At 39.8% G+C, this 21,460-nt stretch overlaps 2 protein-coding genes across 2 annotated transcripts in view; one reads left to right on the top strand and one right to left on the bottom strand.

Annotated features, from left to right (window-relative positions):
• Positions 1-824: 824 nt before the first annotated feature.
• Positions 825-18,663, bottom strand: hat1 (histone acetyltransferase 1). The gene is made up of 11 exons (XM_084361913.1): positions 18,577-18,663; positions 17,438-17,509; positions 17,244-17,319; positions 14,309-14,429; positions 7,004-7,180; positions 6,727-6,848; positions 6,022-6,126; positions 5,547-5,653; positions 4,940-5,091; positions 3,626-3,742; positions 825-1,456 (listed from the first exon to the last, which is right to left on the bottom strand). Exons 1-11 carry the CDS (start codon positions 18,581-18,583, stop codon positions 1,286-1,288), a joined length of 1,227 nt encoding a protein of 408 aa, XP_084218039.1. The 5' UTR covers positions 18,584-18,663; the 3' UTR covers positions 825-1,285.
• A 57-nt stretch (positions 18,664-18,720) lies between these two features.
• Positions 18,721-21,460, top strand: part of LOC311262492 (electrogenic aspartate/glutamate antiporter SLC25A12, mitochondrial-like) — a 30,197-nt gene continuing 27,457 nt past the window's right edge. The window contains exon 1 of the mRNA XM_084361908.1: positions 18,721-18,862. Within this exon, the coding sequence (XP_084218034.1) occupies positions 18,827-18,862 (36 nt within the window). The 5' untranslated portion in view covers positions 18,721-18,826. The remainder of the gene's footprint in view (positions 18,863-21,460) is intronic.

Genomic DNA, 21,460 nt, shown 5'->3' with positions numbered 1-21,460 from the left:
CATACATATATACATACATACAGGTAACACAGCTGAATCTCTGCCCAAACCCAAGGACATTACATAAAATCCAAACCAAACTGTTGGCGTGCGAGTTGCATTGTGAGTAATGAAGGTGCCAGGCTTTGATGAGGAAGAGGAATCTTAATGCAAGGAATTGAAAGATGATGGCTTCTTCGGTCTTGTTGCATTTATTTAGCTATTTTTTTCTAATGTTTTCTAGAGGGTGGCACGTTGCTCATTTTTTGCTTCAACTGTTCCATGAATCACAATGAAATTTTGTACATTCATGTTCCTCAAAGGATAACTCATCATTTTTAGGTGATCTCCAGACTTTCCCTCCAGCACCACCAGCAGACCAAAGCTTTCATTTATTCAGTGAAGCATTTCAGCATCTATCTTGATGAATAGCACCACATTTTGTTCAATGGTTCCCTGGTTACAGGGATTTTATGTAAAAGTTGGTGCACATGTTCGTGTCGCCCTCAGGATGAATCCCTCTGACTCTAACGATCCCCCAACTTTTCCTACTGCACCATCACAAGGTAGACATTTTTGTTTGTATTGAAATATCTTAAAGGTTGGATGGATTCCCATATCATTTGGTAAGGACATAATGGTTTCCTGAGGATGAACTGTAAAAACTTTGAACCCTCGACCTTTCATCTAGCGCCATCAACATTACTTTTTTCTGTTCTTGTTTGTTTGAGTATTGTGTCCAAATTACATACAAGTTTGTATTTTTAGTTGTTAAGAATTGGCAACAAAGACACTGAACTGCTCAGTTTGTTTACTTCTCCACAATAAGAATGACACCATTTGAGCAATATACAAAACCATTTTTTATTTTCAGTATGAAGTGTTTCAAAACACACATTTAGAACTGTTTTGACAAAAGATCTTAAAAAAATGTCTACGATGGAGAAGAAGCAGGGTTTTCTGCAGGGTAGTGAACCTCCTATCACCTGTGAAATATTACACATCAGTTAATCTCACACAATGTGATTGAACACATGAGGAAAAACAGGAAGCTTCACCCTCCAGCTGCACCATTCTCCTCTACTGTATCAACATCAGCTGGGGAACAGACAGGACTTTCTCCACCACTGTCTCAGCCACAATAATTCTGTAACACTCTTTAATTAAAACAGTGATTTTGTCACATCAGGAGAGTTTCTTCTTGGTCGCAGCTGAAGTCTGTGGTGATGTGGGCTTTGTACAGACAGGACAGACCACCTGCATGTTGAGAGGGTGGGCTCTAGGCCAGCAGCATCTCAGAGTCTCATCAGGCCTGTGACGCGATCCTCTCAATGATTCTCCTGTAGTCTTCCACAACAACCTGATAGCTCTTCTCCAGCTCCTCGTGCTGCGTCTGAGTGTCCATCTGACCCATGTGGGACACCAGCTCCTCCGGCCGCAGGCACTTCCTCATCTTCGCCAGCTCCCTCTGGTTCTTCTGCACAACATTAACAGCACAAATACACACAGGTGAGGTCATTGGTCATTTCCTCCAAAGGCATACAGTAAACCTGCTAAAGCTAAGTTTACTCGGCTTCAAAAGATATCTCTGCAACACAGTACATAGACGTCAAAACTGTTAATGTATTCACAGTCCAGTCCAAATGTGTTAATTCTTTAATGATTTAAGCTGAAATTCTCACATATTACACCTTTAATGTCTGTAATTGGTTAATTATGTTATTTATTGTATAACATAAGTGTTCAGCTTTCATGGACTTACAAGATACCAAGCACCTGTTTACTTTTAACTGCAGACTTGACTATTAGACAGTGAGTTCATCTCTAATAAAGTGTTCTTACGTTACAATAATTAATCAAGTCTGAGGTTTAGTTTTTCATAAATGCCCACTAGAAATTTGAATAAAAGTACTGCTGATTTGACAACATATATTAAACACATTCCTGTTAGTACATTTTTCCTCCAAAGACAATGTTGCGGAGGGAAAAACCAACAAGGCACTTTTAACACTTTTTAACGAGTTTTTAAGGAGTGAACAGTGGATTATGTGGGGAATAGTATGTTACTATGTGGGAGAGGAATGCAGGACTGACTGAAGGTAGACAACATGTTCATCTTAAAGGAATATTTCAACCTGTGCAACAGTGTGGCTCACAAATTGCTCGTAACAGCAATTAACGTTTGTTTTGGTATTTTTCATTGGATTCGTTGAGAATAAGAGAAACACAATATCATCGGCCTTATCCTCTAGTAAAACTGTTTTGGTCCACGTGCTACTCTCTTGGTGGTTAAGATGTCCATTAAGGGATCTTTCTGCATGATGAAATAATGAGCTAATTACAAAAGACAAGATCTGTTATGCAACATAAGGATATAAACCAAATGTTATTAATGGCTTATCACTTATCTTTAAAGCAATAATAACTGTTTTAATTAATTGAGGCATTGGTTTCAATTTATATACCCTTCATAAATCATGGCTCATTGGTCGGCGATATAAACATCTGCAATGAAATCTGAAAGGTTCTGGACTTGGAGTGATGAAGTACACGTTCACCTAGTCTCATGCAATCTGCTTCTTGAAAAATCCAACACTCACATGCATGCAGACATGGTCACTGGGGGATTGGGGGTAAGAGCAGAAATGTATAATTTTCCCTCACATTCACAGAGCAGCAGCTTCTACACGTTAAACCTCCTCAGGGAAGGAAAACCGCTCTGCATCTGGCCACCAGATCTTTCCTTGCCACTCTCCCAAGAAATTCCTACTTCCTGCTTCACCACATAGGTCTTTTCCATGTCAGTTTCTGCCTTTTTTGAGACATGTGGTTACACTACTGACAGAAAATTCTGTAATGGCTGGTATGCAAAGTTTCAGTGAGCAGCTCAAACATAAAATGTCTAAAGCAAACAGGATGTAGGGTGTCACGCTGGTGCCCACAGATCTACTCCAACGAGTCTGGTGAAACTGAATCAGAGAAGCTAATGATATTCTGTTCACCAGGCTTAAGTCTGTTACACTAAATCTCTGAAACTCAAATGAAAGTTTTCTAGAAAAACATGAGAAAATAACAAAAATGATTTTATAAAATTGCACTGTTTTGCTGGTGAGGTTCAAAAAACGCTACAACAGTAGAGCTACAGAACTCTGAATAGTAGCAGCTTTTTGACAAAGTGCTTCAAACACACTTTCATGAAATTTATTTCGCCCAAAGAAATGCAAATCCCGACTAATGACATGTGTCTGAATAGAAAAAAGCTCGGGCGGCAGCAGAACCACAGACGCCTGGTGCGCCCTATTGTGGCTGCAACAATACGGCACGAGTAATCTATCAATTTTCACGGGATTGAAGATCAATTTTTCTGCTGTTTAAAAGGTAACATAATAAACAGTGACAATACGGAGCTGTAAGCCGATCAAGAGTGTGTTGAACATGGGCCACTTTGCTTCCTACACTGAACAGTTGTAATGCGACGCTAACAAAAGGTAGAAGACTGCACACTGGATTCATGTTTGACAGCAACATGAGACAAGTTGACAGACTTATTTCTGAATAAATCAGGAAATCATCAACTGAATGTCTGCATGACCTTCTCCACGACCTTCTCCACACTACTATGGAGCTGTGATGTTTAAAACCTCACCCTGTATGGTCCAAATAGCCTCTTCTTCACCTCCAGACGGTACTCTCTTGCTTTGTCTTCATCACTCATGTCTGTTGCTCTCAGACGCAAGATTTCGTACACTCGCCTTGCATGTTTCTGTGAGAAAAAAAACAAAAACATTTTCTAAATGTACAAAACACCAGTGTGCCTCATCAGGAACAGAACACACTTCGAGCACAATAGTGATAAGAAGGGCTGATAATAAATCAGGCCTCTAGTTATCTGTTCAAAGAAGCAAAGTTTTCTCAAGAAATGCCACCAAGTTTTACGTCACAGATTTCTCAGTGTGATAACTTGCTACATGAACCAACAAGGAATCAAACAGTATTTAGGGCAAAGGAGGAAACTGGATTGCTAAAAATGGGAATAATGAATGCCTGCAATGTTTGGAGCACTGAAAATAACTGGAGAAAAGGGGATGATAACCTGAGATGCGAAAACTATCTTACAGTTTACCTTCAGTCATGTCTCTAAAAAAGCCAAAAACTGAGAAAATAATTTTTTTTTCTGATTTATAAATAAATTTATTTTATGGGGATTTTTGCGTCTTTATTGTGATAATGACAGCCTGACAGTTGACAGGAAAGGGGGGGAAAGAGATACAGCAAAGGGCCACAGGACGGATTCAAACCCTAGTGTGGACACAGCCTCCTACATTTTCTCCTTAAACTGAACTACCCTCTCGTCTCTTATACTTGAGTTTTGTTGGACTGTAAGCTGCCTGCTTCTGTCAACTGACTACATGGTGCATTGAGGGACTGCTTGTGAATTACAAACACTGTCACATTCGATTCACATCCAACTTTTCAAAGACTTTTTGCTGCGCTTAGATTATATGTGGACTAGTCTTAAGTGAAGTGTTTTTCTGTCTAGATAGTTAATTTATGTGACGTTTACCCATTTTTTTCCCTCATTCAGCTATTGGCAAGTGAAATGACTAGCAAAGGCCCTGATCTGCTAGAGATGTTGCACAACATTAAAGTCTTTAATTTGTAGCACTTAAGGCCAGCTAGCTTTACACACAGCCATACTATGAAGCATAAAGATAGGGGTAAAGTTCTTAAAGGACGTGTCGATCAATGGATTTTTTGTTTAATATTTGAAACATAATCTGGCTCCAACTTCTTAAATGTGAGGATTTGCTGCTTACAAAAATAATATTTGAGAGGGTTTGGACTGATGACCAATCAAAACACAGTATATGAAGAAATCACCTTGTCGTACTTGTCTCTAAACAAAACTTTTTATCGAACAAAGAACAGAATAATCGTTAGTTGCAGTCTCATACTGCACCTTGTTTATTTTCAACTTGTCTTGTGCTTCTTTGACCATGTCCTCTGAGAAGCCCAGGTGCAGCTTCTCTGCAGCGAAGGATGGCAGGCCTTGACAAAGCTTGACCAGTACGTAGTCTCTCAGCTTCACGTAGTTTTCAGAGGGGTCTTCAGCTGATGACAAATCACATTATACAAGTGAATTGAGGTAACAGGGTTGATTTAATACATGGTCAGTGTGTGTGCAGGTATGTTTGGAGGACATATTTCAAATCTTTTTAAGAAGTTACTTATAAACAACAAAGATGAAGTATCACTCAAGGCCAGACAAACTGCTGGCAGGAACGTTCTGCCGTGAAAAGGACTCCTCTCTCAAAGGATAAAAGGCTGGAATGCCTCTTTAGCATTCATCCTCTGTCTCCATGCAAAGCAACTATTTCACTCCAACTAGTTTCAAAAGAGCCTCAGCACGTTCTGGTACACATGCAAGCCCTCTAAATTAACTCACCCCCTGGATCCACCAAGAAAATCATTAAAACTGTTTGTGACTGACATGTTGATCTCAGATTAAAATGCTAATCCTTCTCCAACACAGTAAATTATGTTAAAAGAAAAACACTGATTCTCACCCGTGATGTCTTGCACCTTGGGCAGGCTGCAGTAAAATCTGTGCACGGCCTCCAGAAGCTGAGCTCCATGCCCCTCTCCTTGGAACGGAGGCAGAATCAGCATTTGGCTGTTTGGTAAAAAAAGGGCAGACATGGACACAGACATAGAGCCGATGAGGAAACAGGTTTGTTGAGGTTTAGTCACAAAACACATTTATGTGGCGTCTGAGCAGGAACAGAAATTCTTTGATCCAAAGCAGGAAATAATGGATTGTTATCCTGATCCATCAATGCAACAAATCAAATCAAATCTTATCTAAAAAGTTGTTTTCAGATACAAATCACCCTGGTTTGGTAATGAAACAAAATCTGGTTGAATGGTTGGCTATATAAGCCAGTAATTTGGGCTCTTTGGGAAGAGGATAAAGAAATGTATAATTTTCCACTCCTTTTTCATACAAAAGAATGGGAAGGCACGTGCTGCCCCAGCAATTACCTTACACGTGGTCGGGTTTTGTCTGGATACACGTAGTAATTATAAACTGTCATGTAGCCAACAGTTGCGTAGAGAGTCTCCCCATCTTTATTGTACTTTTCAAATCTGCAGATAAAACACAAAGGCAAACAGGTCAATTACAGGCACACTCCCATGCAGTGTCCATTTTAGCCTCTCGGCTCTCGTGCCCACCCTTCTGCCTCCCCCCCCTCCCCCGACGTCAGCATGTTAATGCAGCCAGGCCCCGATTGGTACACCTGCTACAACCTGAATACATTATGCACTTAATTGGAGTACTGCAACTTAGAGGAAGAGAAGGGGTTGGAGGAGGGACTGAGCTCCTCAAAATCACTTCAGTCCATTTTCCCCATTGTCAGCATTAATAGTTGCCAGGGTAAAGAAAACACTGGCAGAGGCTCTTTTTACTGTTAAGACATTGTTCAGTGTTTCAAAAGACAACAGTATTCAATTCAGCTCTTGCCCCTAAAAAATTTGAAAAGGGCTTTTGGCACAAAGGAAGCTCTTGCCTGATCAACAATTCTCCTACGGGGGGAAATATAATCAAACTGGCCTGGTAATTGGTCACAAGCGCCACAAAGGGGGGCTTTGTTTTTCAATGACACAATAAAGGCTTTAGGGTAGGAGTGGGCGTAGAGGGAGGGTGTGCGGGGTGGGTGTATGATGTCAATTAAGGAGGGCACTCACACAAGAAAGAAGTCCCAACGATCATCATCTGCGTCGATGAAACTGGCAGTCTCTATGAACCACATGAGGAAGGTCTGCAGGCGCTCGTGGTACTCTTGGAATCCTGGGCAGGTGATATCAGCCTGAGGGCGAATACGATAAAAACAAACGTCCAATGTCGTTTAGAGTTAAGTCTTGTCCCTGCCATTCAAACGTAACGAACAACTCCAAAAAGTTCAAATCTAACACTAACATCTTCTGGGATTGCTTTGGAGAAGCAGTGAGTGAAGTTTTGTACCTTGTGAATCTGGTATGTGAGCTCTCCCGCCTCCTCGCTGTGGACTGTGTATGTGTGAAGCAGGGTGCCGAAGGGCTTGAAATTGGCCTCCTTCTCCAGCAGTGAGATGAAGTCATCAGTGTTGCAGGTGAACCCAGCAGGGACGATTTCCCGGATCTTCCCTTCGACATCGTCAGGCTGGGAAAACACAATGTGCATGAATTTAGCAACGCAATAAACAGATCAGGATGTTTGTAAGTTTAGAAATGTGACTAGTTAGGCATTTGTTGATAAACGTAACTTCCAAAGTATACTTTCTGTTTTTGTTTTTAAAAGCAGATTGTATGTTCATAAGTTGTGTTTCCATTTAATTGTCAAGTAAATTTGAAGCAAACCTTAAAAGTCACAAAAAAAGGACTGAAAAGAAAATGTCAACTTGGTGCGTTTGCATCAACTGGTTTGTAGTGAATAAATTAGGCCACACAAAGCCTAGAAGTTGGAGGTACTGGTATTACCAATAAACTTAAAAGAAGAAGAAACAAAATCAGTTGCTGTGGGATTCACACAAGGGAATGTGAGGATTCATTTGGGAATGGGAATCTTATGGGAATATCCAGGAAAACGTGGACAGCGGAAAGAGCTCGATGAATATCGGCTCAATTTTGAATATTCTATTGGTTCAATTCTGGGAAATTTATATAACCAGGTATATATCAGTATTGGTGAAGTTATAGCGGATAAATGGAAGTGATAATATGAAGCCAAATTGCTTTCATGGACTCTCATACACCTTTAAAGTTGGTTTGCAATCTGTCAACACAAACGAGAAGAACAAACGCTGCACGCTGTAGTCGTGCACAGGTTGTCGAACTGCTGCACCTGCGCAGCTGTGCAGTGTAGACCAGAGAACCAAACATGCTGTTAACAGTGTGGATGTTCTCAACATTAGAGGGGGACAACATTTTTGCAATTTGTAACATATGCTCCACAAGGGTTCGGAGAGGAGGGAAAAAGTCTGCGAAATTTAACAAAACAAATATTATCACAGCTGTGGAATATTAAATCATCTATCTTTGCTCACTACATCTTTTCTTCCCATCAGGTGTGACTAAACTACAGGTTAGGAACTTCTTTACAACATACAAAAATGTGAAATTATCTGTTATCTCGGCAATGAGAAGCAGGTAATTATCAGTTATCGGCTGAAAAAATACATATTGTGCGTCCCCATAAAATAGCCATAAACTGGCAAAAGGCCAAACTGCCAGAATACGGGGCAGTTATGGAGTTAAAATGTTTAAAGAAAGGACACAAGTTGGAGTGCCTGAATGTTTTAATAAAAATGTCAGTTTTTTGTGCCAGCGGGCATACGATATATTGCTTCTTCTTGCCATACGATATATTGCTCTTTCTTAAGGAAAAGTTGCTTCCATCTAGCATTAAGTATCTCAATTATTTTCTTTTCTTTTCAATTCTAACCAACTTAAAGCGGCAATCTCAAAGATTTCCGGAAGCACCAATTGCAGTTGTATTTTTGGACCTCACTGCTTCCCAGAGATCCAGTGTCGCCTGTGTGACGTCAGTCAGTTGGCAGCTTTGCCTCGCCTCCATAATAACATCACATGAAGGTGAAAAGGGAATGTTGTCTTCTGAGACAGTAATTATAACAGTTACTATTTACTGAATAAGAATGGTGCTACAGAAGTAACATTATATACATACTTCCTCGCTGATGGTCGCTTTCCTTTTAAGACTGTTTGCCTTCTTCTTAACGTGAATTGCTTTGGATTTGCTTCATCGCCCGCTGTTATCGTTCTTTTCTTTGTTTGTTCAGCCATGACCGTTAACAGTAACTTTAACCGTTTACTCTCAATGCTAGCAGAGATTAGGACAAACACAACTGTTTTGTCGCATGCAAACCACTTACTCTCTCTGACCGACCAACCACTGCTGGATGAATGCGTCACTAACTGTGCGCCGCTTGTGATATTTTCCGGGAAAGTTCGCCACAGACACCGAGAGTATTACAGCAAATGCAAGGGCTTTCATCAGTGGGCCATAGGCTCAATAATCATTGTGTTACCTCATTCGGCAATAGATAGTGACTTAACAGATATTTGTTTACATGAAAATCTTCGAGATTATTACTTTAAGCAAAGTAAAAACTTAAATAAAAGAAAAGTAAATTTTGCCTTTTCTAATGATATACTTAAAAATATGTTGACGAAAACATGCTATAGAGATGTTGGCAAGCTGCAAAAAAGTACAAAGACATATCCTATAAAATAAAACTGGAAGCATACATGTGTTGTGCGCATGAAAAGAAAACCATTAGGCAATTAAAACTGTCAGCTGAGCAGAGACCACAGTGGCACCCCCCCCCCCCTTCCCCGCTGAAAAGACCACTTAAATCAGTACATTTACTACTTATGTTAAACCATGAATATGTGATGAAGTTGCCACAATAAAACGCATTTCTGCTTCTCACTGGGAAATAAAATCTTATGAATTGATCTCAACTTAACAAACCTTTGGGCATCCATAATAGAGGCCTCTCCTCTAATCCTGCCAAGTGAACCCAGTCAAATGAATTTGCCCCTGCATTTCCAAAGAGCCTCGGACACAAAGGGCCCCTACCCTTGGACTTTTTACTCAGTGCAACCTGTGGTTAGTTCAGCTGTAATGTTTGCATTGTATCCATTTCCACAAGGATTGACATGAGAACACTTCGCTAAGCAGCCCTTTCACACCATTTACATGTGTGATGGGCATTATTTCAGCAAAGAGACCCTTGCTGCTCAGCATTGAAAACTGGGAAATGAAGACGGTCTGAGCAAAATGCACTACAAAAGGCTAATACAACATACTGCTAATTCCCCACCCTTTCAGACATCAGCTAATATCTAACTGGAAGTAATGCACCTGCAGCTGAATGCCTCTTAACCATTGTAATTGTTCAGCCACATTTCTAAGGAACAAGGACCATACTTAAAAGGCCATGGACAAACAAGTCCCTTTGTCCCGGGCACTCTCCTACATACTAGACGCTAAATTGCACAGCCTTCCAGAATAGATGCCTTAGTTTGGCATGAATATAACTTAACAATGTTCCTTTAGAGCATTTTGTTAATGTCTTTGATTTCTAACAATAAGCTCAAAGGGAGTACAAACTATCTAATTTGTTGTGTTGGTTTTATTTCATCTCTTTAATCTACTCTAAAGACCATCCCACATTCAACAATCTGCAGTCATTTTCTCTGCCTATAATCATTTATTAAATTTTTACAGTTAAAGCATATTTACACATTCACATGGATTATGAACGCAACAGAAATAATTGCGTTTAACTACCACGAGTTGCCAGCCCAGGAGCACAAAAGCTTTGGCACCAAAATCAGTGTTTTCTGACACAAGTCCAGCAGCACTCTGTTTTTGGCTGATTTAAAGGGGAGAAGGTGATTTTCGATGAGTCTTCCATCAACGTGGCAGCTGCATAAACTCTCCATCTCTGCCTCCCCTCGGCTGTCACCAGCTGCACCGCACCCCGACCGTCCGCGTGCACTCAGAGACAAACACTCTTCAGATGCAGCCTGAACTCTGCTGCTCCCCTCGCTCTCTACCTCTACACCAGCTGCACTCAAACCCTTAACAAGGTGAACACTCAGGGGTCAACGCTGAACATTAAGTAGTGCCGCACGTAGACACGAAGCCAGCCATCACATTTCAGTTTGAATATCAGCGTCAAACTATGTTCCCAAAAAAGTCTAATGGCTCTCTTTAGGTTCAAACACTGAGAATTTGTTGCCATGGCTTCTTTTTTTTTGGAGTTACCGGAGATGAAAGTGATGTGGCACCATTGGATCGCTGTCCCACCAGGCTATTTATGATTTGAGTGCAGCCACAGGAACACCAAAACCTGGTGATTTTAGAAGTAAAACCTACAACTACACCAAACAGTTCAAAGCTTCAAAGTTGTAATCCTGTCCAAATTTCACAACACATATTTAGTTAACAAAATATTCTGCTTCAATCTGTATTTTTTGGCATCAAGTCTTTCAAAAACAACATTTTGACTGCGTTCAAAACCTGTTTGCTCTCCAGCTCAAAGGGAGGTATGCACCTGTATTAATGGGGCGGTCTAGCAGCAAACTAACAGCACCAAATATTGCATTTATATAACCACATTAGCAAACTGGAATGGCACTCAGTAGATCGCATACCTCCACCAAGGCCCAACAGTCTCCTTTAATTTAATCAACCATAAATATATCCCTGTATCACCCTAAATTTTAAACCACCCATAACTGCTTAACCATAATTTAAAGATCACCAGACCTAGGATCCACATCCAATTGTACTCACTCGTAAATACGAGCCACCTAAATACACCTGATTTTTCAAGATCAAGATCCAAGCAAACTTTTTCATTTAGTTGCACCCAATAATACTTTTTAACTTTATTTCTCAACACACTATGAAATAATTGTAAACAGAAAGTTGATTTACCAAAAATAATACAAACTCCTTTAATCAGATGAATCACTTAGACATTAAAGATTTTGTTTGAGGATTTTTTTATTTACCGTTTTTTAGGGTGATGACGTCATAAAATATGACAGGCATTTGAAGCTTCATTTGAAAACCATAATAGAAGCTTGAATGTAAAAAAATAAATGACATTCATTACGGACCTTGTAATACCACTGCCACCAGTTGAAGGCCACATTGTCCAGTAGGGGAGTCCCTGCTGTTTCCAGACAAGACAGATGTCCCCAGAGTTGAATCATCTGACCTCAATAGGGGCCCTGGCTAATTCATGTATTCGCTTAAACGTGTTTGCTGCATTGAAAGCTTCAGGAAATATTCAAAGCTGCCCGAGGCCTTTTGTGGAGTCTCTTAGTAGGAGCGACCAGGACAAGCATTTCACTTTACTGTCCGTTTTTGTCCAAATACTGGCTGTTGATATGTAAATTCTCATGTCTGGCAATTAAAAAGCAGAAAGTTTTACACACTGAGCAGTGCTACTCTCAGAAAACATAAAGTCTAATTGTTATTAGCTGAGCGATACAAGCAAAGAATGCATTAATCGTTACATTAAAAGGGTTGCCACATTAAAAGCTGAAACCTTTTCAAGATCAGTTCACAAATATTCAGTACCAGCGATTTTGATTGTTGATGACTTGAGCAACAACTCCCTCCTGGAAATATATGAACAAGATACCCAACCGTGTCACATTACTCCTCCTGCTGATTCAATCACACAAACCTCTGAAAAAAATCAATTCCTCATGTTAGACCCCACGTACAAACCCTTTTAAAACCCTTCTCTTCCGACAGGGAGGAGTAGGATTAGTGTACTGGCACAGGGGGCCATGGTGGGCTTAGATTTAGTCTAACAAAACGGGAGATCTCTCACAGGATAATGTCACCACCCAGAGAGGCTCAGAGTTTCTTCAGTAAGTGAAGAAACAACATTATGGTACCAGAAAAACTGCCCACAAAAGCCTACAATAGGTCCATGTACTCCCCTTAAAGAATATGTAATTGCAGTCAGTAAAGCTGCCCATTTGTCTGTCAAAGTTACAGTTTGATTTACTAAACTTCAGGTTATTAAAAAAGGCGCCTATTGTCGTACGTTTCAATTTGTAAAAGTCCTGTTCCATTTTCACTTTTGCTGCCGCCTGCTGTTAGTTTTCCAAAAACACTAATTACATGTGACAGTGGGTATCCAAACATTTTTTACACACAAAAAACAAAAAACAACATCAAATGTCTTTTTTTCCTTCAGATTACCAATGTGCTGGATTGTTTTTGCCCCTCCTAATCTTGTCACAAAGGTAATGGATGGTCTTGGGTCTCTTGCCACGGAGGTTAAATCCATTAGAAACCAAGGTGTGGACCAGCACCGACTCTGGACCAACATGTCAAGTTGCTGAATCGCTCGTGTTTTTTTTACAGCTGAAACATTGTGTCTCAAGCGGAGATGTATATGTTAATGGATGCTTTTATCATCCCGTCTTGACTATTGTAACATTATTGCTTGCCTCAGCAAATCTTCCCTGGATTGCTTACAAGTGGTCGAAAATGCTGCTGCTAAACTGTTGACCAGATCGTACAAAATGTCCCATGTGATACAGATTGTGATCCTCTCCACTGGCTCCCCATCAAATACAGAACCCAATTTTAAGTTTTTGTCATCACTTATAGGGCTCTGTATTGTCTGCCACCACCAGGTCTTTAAGGTCCCCTGATCACAGTTTGCTGGTACTTCCTCTAGCTAGGCCTAAATCCAAAGGAGACCGTACTTTTGAGGTTTTTGCTTTTATTTGACATAAGGTCTACTGACACTGTGGACACCTTTACCTAATAAACAGGCAACAGAGAGAACTTTATTGCTCACAATACATGACTTTCCAAGTCGCCAGATCGCTGTACGGTCCATGCTACACAACACAATACAATATATCTCACCAGGAGGATTTCCCAATAGGTCTGCCTGGTCTCCAAACTACGTTTCATAATGAAAACAAACGTGAGAAGTGACACAAGAAACAAGTGGTCTGAGCTGTTTGTGCGCTGATTTGTAGAGAGTACAGGTAAGAGAGTTGGAGGCAAAGAACACGTCCCCGAAATGGGTGTCTCCAGGTAGGGTTGGGTGTGGGGTGATGTAGTGCGTCCCCTCTGAGTTGCCACTCATTTGCACACCACTGTAGCCGTTTCCCACTATCATGCTGACCAACTGAACTCACCCAGCAGAGAAAACGGTTTCCTGTCACCAGTAAAGGAGAGTCAGATCAACTCGAGCGTCCAACATACATCCCCGTGCTGGTTTTAAAGGTGTTGTTTTCTCAGCACCACATGTCCGTAACTTACCTGTGTTCAGCCACAGAAGCTTGAAACTTGTTAGTCAACAAGTTAGCTGGCTAGCTATACTGAGAAGGCTAAGCTAAGAAAATGCAAAAATCATCACCTCACAAAGACGTACCAGCTTCATTATTCAGCAGCACTTAAAATACGACCCTATTTACAAAAATCCACCTTAAGAAGAGAAAATTCCTCTTTTTCATAATCCCCCACTTTAAAGTATGATGGAGCAGCTTTGCGTTAAAACATATTTCCGCAGGAGGCAAGGTGTTTTGATCACACTGGTGATCAAAACTCCTGGTGCATAAGGTATAGTTTGTTTATACTGAGAATAAGCATGGTTACTCATCATCATTACAATAATGAAATGTGTAAAGCGAGCAGTGATCCAGCCACAACACCAGTCACATTTCAGTATGCTGGAACTTCTAAATGAAAAGAGTAAAGAAACATGTGTCCTACCTCCACACAATCAAACACCTCAGTGACTTTTGAGGAGTATTTCACTTTGAGGAGGGTGCTCAGGTTTCCAGCAGTGTAGAAGAGCTGTATCTGAAGACCTTTGTATCCAAAAGCGACCTCACTGCAGACAAAAAAGTGGTTGGGATCATTAAAAATAACAACAAAGTTACATATAATTTAAGTAGGACAGCAAACTTCAAACAGAAAACAATGAACAGCTGTTTTAAGTAGCAGGCAGTATAGCATAAACTCATATCGTAAACATACTCACTGTAGGTCTGACTAATTGTTTCGCTGTGTTGCATTGTTTCTTTAACCACCACATCACAGGCAGTTTATGGCAAAATAGATTTCATCATTATGCAACTGTGTGATTGAGCTTTACTAGCAATTACGCTTGCTGAAATAATTAATGCCCCAATTACTGAGTTCCCTTTCAGCTGATTGCAGCAAGTGCAAAAATAACCAATCGTAGTTTTGACTAATTTGGAAATGCAATTTAGAGCATAACGACATGCTACTGTAAGCCAGACACAGGTGTCAGTGCCTATAATGTAGTCCTGCTCAGGTTCAATACCAATGCATTGATGCATCATATTAGAGTAATACTGTGACTCTCAACAGCTTTTGTGAGGCTGAAATGACATGCAAGACACATTGATTTGAGAAAATATAACAGCTAAATAAGTCATCAGAAGATGACTGACACAAGAGTGAAATATGAGTGAAAACAGAAAATATGTAGTGTTGGCAGGGATCTACAAAATTACTGAATAAAAAACACTGACTTAACCAAACCAGTTCACATTTGGTCTGGCAATGTGACATGTGGTACGTTCAACTTTTGGAAAGCAAACAATCTCATGTCGCAGTGTGAGATACAGAGGTGAAGTGAGGACATCATTGGCCTAGCTTAGCATATAGCACAAAAAGAGAAGGAGGAGGACTCAGCTAACCCTCTCTGTTCAACGTCATAAAAAAACACCACCCAACTTTAAACGTGCAACTCAACAGAAATGTAGACGTTGTTGTTTCAAAGGGATTCATAAAGTGGAACTACTTCTTGGCGAACAACATCTGAACCTATAACTGTGCAGCACCTTAAGACCTTTAGTTCTTCCCTTGTTTGGTCCAGACTTTTGTACTAATTAGTCTGAGAAGAACCCAAATTACGGGTGCGAAACCTCCCTGGACCTAAGTCTGGATCAGAGAGTCAAAGCCTGGTCCAGTTGCATCAGTCTGAATCAAACTGAACCATGATTTAGTTTGTTTCCAGTGTGAAACATTGGATGTTTTGGCCTTTCGAAACAAGTTACATGAAGGTCGTTTAGGCTGTTGGCAGAAATGGAAAAAGAAAAAATCTACGAAAGAAAATGGGCTGTGGTAGCACATGGGGAGAGGAGGATGTTTAATTGACATTTGGTCTGAGGACTTTATAATGAGTCAGTTGAAAAAACTCACAAAACTTCATATACTTTATACTCAATTATAATCCAAGAAGGTGAGAAAGAGGACTTGACATCAGGTCGATATCAGATGCATGCTAGTCAAAACAAATCAATGCCAAGTACAGGAAAACACAGCTCACCTAGGTAATGATTAAAGGACATTTGTTTCATGTATAGCTCTTCAGTGCGCTCACATTATTGCAAAATGAAACAAAAGCTAACTGGATGAAATGTCCACAATGTTATTCTTGTCACAGTCAAGCTTCCAGGTTTGGTACGACCCTTTCTGGCAACCTATGATAGAGTCAGTCACGTTGCACTTGATGGACGGACAGATTGTTGCATGTCAAGTTGTAGTTACAGCACGTACCCCTCCAAAAACCTGTCATTCTTACATTGTTTTTGTGCAGATTTCACCAGATTTTTTTAAAGAGGTGCAGGTAGGTGTATTCTTTGACTTCAAACTGAGCTGGGCCAGCTGTTTCCCTTCACTTCCAGTCCTTAACTAAGCTACGCTAACCACATCCTAACTACAGCTCTTCTCATCTCACTCACAGATGCAAAACAAAGTAGCATATTACTCAAAATTTTGAACTGTTCAGTTAACTGCCATGATTTTTAATCAAGAATTTTGGCCCATGAGCCTGCTTAGTGATGACATTCACCACAAAAAAAAGCCCTTTAACCAGTTTATACATCATCCTATAGTATTTGCCTTTTCACCTGCAATAGTTGATGTTTGTCCTGATAATGACAATATATGTCCAGTGAAGGAGTCTGCACTCTGGGCTTATTGGTTGATTGAACCTCTGTTAGATGTCTGGTGTTTGTAACCACTTATGATCAGATGTCACTTTCCTGCTCACATTTGATAATATCTGAGTACAATTTTTTTTCGCTCAGGTTGTGCAAGTAGATGCCTCAGCTTGTAGCAAATCTGCTATTGTTAGTTTCCATTTGCAAATTAGTTCGAATCTATGCTACAGTTACAAACAGTTTTATAGATCTGTCTTCAGAATCTCACACACAATTTACTTATGTCCATTTCCCACTTTATGCCCAAGGAAGGTGGAATAAATTCTCAATATTCATTTTCAGTCAAACTTTGTATTCAGTATTGTGAGTGTATCAGATTTTGAGTTCTGTATCATATCTTTAACATAATTGTAAACTGAAAATATACCGTCACTGTAGAAACATTTTAGTTTAAGTATGAAGGGCCACAGGACTCTTTTCACCACCGTTATGCCCATGGTGAAAGCACACTATCCATATCGCTCCTGAGGGTCTGCGAAAAGTCCAATAAATACACTGGTTGTACCTGGCAGCTTGCATGTGTGAATACAATACTAGGATGATTGTAAAGTGAGGCCACAGTGCCCAAAAATATGCAGAGCAAGTTACTAATAATTTCCTTCTTTGCATAGTAAAAACTATGTGATAGTTTCTGTATCATTAGGGAGAGGTAATGACCAAAAAATACTCACTCATCTCCAAAGAGCTGGTGGCTGTACTCAGGGTGGAACGTAGTGCCATCATCATCAACATCCTCTGGGAAGCGAACTGAGAGGAAAAGATGAAGAGGTTAAGACAATTTAAATGAGAAATTAAAAGTTAACTCCACAAGATATTATCATATTAATTTACAAGACATATACAATAAAGCAAAAAATAAACATACCCAGCTTCAAGGATATAGCTTCATTGGTGTCGCACTTGTATTCAGCCAGTTTCTTCTCCATGGTATTGACTCCTGAGGAACACACAAATCAAACAAAGGTTTTTTTTAAAATGTTTTTTGAATCAAAAGGCCAATTTTTTACTTCTCTATTTCATCTGAAGAGTTCAACTGACCGGCTTCTTTTTGCTGCACAATAACGGTGGTGCAGGTATCTTGTAAATCAAAGTTATTGCTTTCCAATGATCACTTAAGGAGCAGCTTGAGTCATCAGAAATCTTTGCTAGCCGGATATCACTCTGACACAGCAGGATCAGAAAATATAACTGTATTTAGATGCTGGTATGAATTAAACACAGTGATGAAGTCACAGTTGACACTTCATGACAAGTGTTCATCAGAGATGGCTTTGATAGAGAAGATTAAGATAATCTCATGCCTGATGTTTTCAACAACCACTCCTATATTACAGAAACATACCAGAGAACAAAAGAAGCCCTTGTTGACCAAACACAGTGCCCCTTAACCTCAACTTGTAGTTACACTTGCCTCATCTTTGCACTCCTATGGTGACTATTTATTGACATATGGTCATAAATTGCGTGATTTTTGATGAGGTGCACATCAGCCTTATCAGTCCCTGCAACAACCTGATGCTAAAGTATAGATCCCGTTCTGACAATTTAAGCTCCTCTATGAAGATGAACAACCATTGTGACCACTTAAAAGGAGGTATGTCTGTCTTGCAGGCGAATATATTCAACAAGGTGGACTCTTAATGTGCTCAAAATGTAAGTTAAAGTCAGGCATTTCTAACAACTGGGTTTACATCTGTTGATAACACAGTTTCATTTTGCTAGAAAAGGCATTAAACCGGGCACAATACGCCCGCATCGACCCATACATTCGTTACACAAACACACAAACACAATGTATGCTATGACAGCCTGGTAGCATGCTAACTAGCAGGCAGGCCCCTGTCACTTGCAATGCAACGTTAGCTTAGCTCGCTATGTTTTGAACAGGTCACGAGTCAACCTGCAACTCCAGCGGGATAAAAACAGGACCGACGTCCGTTCAACGGGGTACAAGCATTAAAACGACGACAATGGAGGTAAACATGAAACCGTTTGGTCACTTACCCGCCATTTCTGCACACTGTGCTGTGAGGATCTGTGTTGTCCCAAAAGACCCGCGGAATCAGGATGACTTCCGGGTTCGTGACGTGTAGTAACAGGAAGTAGTTTTTTTTAACGTCTCCGGCGTAAAATGACAACACAGCCTGTAAATTTCAACCTAAAATGCGAATGTAACAACATATTAACTGCGTTTTGTGAATAAAAACGGCACCTTTGAACAAAGAATTACTGAATATACAGGAAGGTTAGTTCAATGCTGCAGAACAACGGATCTTCAAGCTGGAATGAGGTAGCTATATTTAGCCTGCAATTAGCAATTAATGCTATATCAATTAACAGCTAACAAACGTATGTATTTCGAGTAGCTTAGCTTAGCTTGTTGTTGTATTCTTTAAAAGTGCACTATGTAGTTTTTGGAAGAAAAAAAAAACAACACTCATTGTTTTCATGAATGAATAAACAAACTGACCTTAAAGGACAACACAGTTTCATACTGTTTGACTTTGTTAATATGTGGCAGACCCTGCCACCTTTCTAGCTTCAAACTTTGTTCTGGGGACCTTATTTTCCTCTGAGAACAGCTTGTTTATTCAGTTATGGAAAAAATAAAATATTTCTGAGTTTGTATTATTACCTCATTAATATTGTCAATTTTTTAATTCTTAGTTTGAATATCTTCTCCAAAACTACATAGTGCCCCTTTAAAATTAAGAAAAAGTCATGCTTATTTTTAACTAAAAGGCATTGCTTCGTATGGAGGACTAAAACTGCCAAATCATGATCCAAAAAAACTATATGTTGTTACCTAAAATAAACAAATCGACCTCTTTTAGCAGAAAGATCATTATAGGATTTTTTAAACTCTCAAATATCAGTTTGACTTCAAAATCCAGTATCAGTTAGGCTCTTATGTCTTCAATTGACTTGTTTTGTCTGATCAAAAGTCCAAGACCCCAAAATATTAAATGCACAGTATGTAATTTCTACCACTAGGGGTGTCTTAATCAAAACATAAGAAAATATATAAGTGGTGTAAGATCATTAAGATGGGAGTTGCTGTGTTAATTGTTAAACAACCAGCATTGCTAATGAAAAAATCTGTTACAATTTTGCTCTGACCGAATTTCATTTGTTTATTTTTTACTAAAATGTCCCACTCAGTTCCAATTTGACACTACTATCTGTAGTCATGTCTCCCCTAAAATATTTTGTTACAGAGGTGGCTTTTTCAGGGAGTGTATTTTCAGCAGCACAAATCCAGAGTCTACTGGACAGCGTCACGCAGCATAATTAGCACAGCTATGCACAAACCTCAGTCAGATAAAGCTGCTACTAGGGGGATGACAGGTTAACAAGGGGGATGGATTTTGCTCATTTTGCCAGCAAGGGGGATGGCACCCTAAAATCGCTACTGATTAGGAGAGGAACTCATACCATAGCACACGAGCATCTTATTATTGTTATACAAATGTGGGGTAAAGAACAGCATTTTGGATACAATCCCACCTAATTTGGATGAGTTAGAGAGAATAAAAAAAAACTGAAATTGACTCTCTGGGGGAAAGTGCAAGTGTGAACATCCCTCTGAGCCTGGGTAATGCTGTGCTATCATCCCAGCCTCAGCTATTCTGTCCTCCAGGTGCACCAATGAATGACCTACCCAGTCATGTTTAAGCCACTGTAATTTTAGCTCTGCTACACTGTCAGCACTAGATTATCCCTTTCCCGAACAATACCATACCTTTTACGATCCTTAGGCAACAAATTGTGTCTGCATGGAGGCAATACATGCTGCTTGATCTCTGAACTACAAACTACAGTCGTTCAGACTTTTTTCTGCAAATGCAGGGAATGAAAAGATCCCACAATAGAGGTAGGAAGTACAATGTTGTGGTGTTAAAACAGTTTTGGTACAGTAAATCCTCTGATTGTAATTTTCTAAAAAATTCAGGAGTGTCTGAATTGGCTATCCGTGGCATGTACGTGTTTCATGTAGGTAAGCAACTCAGGTGGTATAGCGGTTTGGCCATTTATCATGGTGGTTTGATCCGTGAAAACTCCTTGAGCAGGACACCAAATTGCTTTTTGTGTAAGAAGGGAAGAGTTGTTGTGGACAAAATATGTCCGTCAGATGAATGTGATATTGTGTGATGAGAGGAGTGACACAGAGAAAGAAAAATCACACCAATTTCACATGTGAGCTTATGCTATGGTGGGTGGGGATATAGTAGGTTTTGCAGCGTTAGATGTTTGGTATCCTTGTGTCTTAAGTGTTAGACTGTTACCAATGTTGTAAAGTGACATTTTTTAAGTGAAAAGTACATTTTGCTTTTGGTAGCTTACTCTAAGTACATCATAATACATCTGTATTTTTATTCAGTAGGTGATTTGTGATTTTTTATTAGGGGGATGAGTCAGTGGGTGCACCTAACCCTAATCATAACCCCTAACCCTATAGTAAAAGCTATATCTGTAGTCATGTCTCCTGGTGGCTTCTCTGATCATAGAAATATTATATTATAGAACTAATACAGGCAGCAGCGTGTCTCTATGATCCTATATGATGCTCTTCCACGACTACATGTTTTCACTTTGATCATGAAGGTATTGCAACATTATCACATGAAGGCGTATACTGTAATATAGAATTGAATATTTATAATATATTGTATAGAGAATATCATAGATTTAAGAGAAAACTGACAGAAGGGCTGGACTGAGAGAAAAATGTAGAATTACATATCCTTCTGCTACTTCAGGACCAGAGACAGCACCTTGGATTCATCAATAAACAGCACAGTTATAAACTACTAATAGGTCATAGCCTTGGTCCCTTTTATCCAGATCTGCACAGAAAGGGGTCTATTCTGGGCAGACACCCATCCTC

Source organism: Pagrus pagrus, assembly GCF_965226575.1.
Source record: "Pagrus pagrus genome assembly, chromosome: 9".
Taxonomy (NCBI): Eukaryota; Metazoa; Chordata; class Actinopteri; order Spariformes; family Sparidae; genus Pagrus; species Pagrus pagrus.
This window is presented reverse-complemented; position numbering and strand designations above follow the sequence as displayed.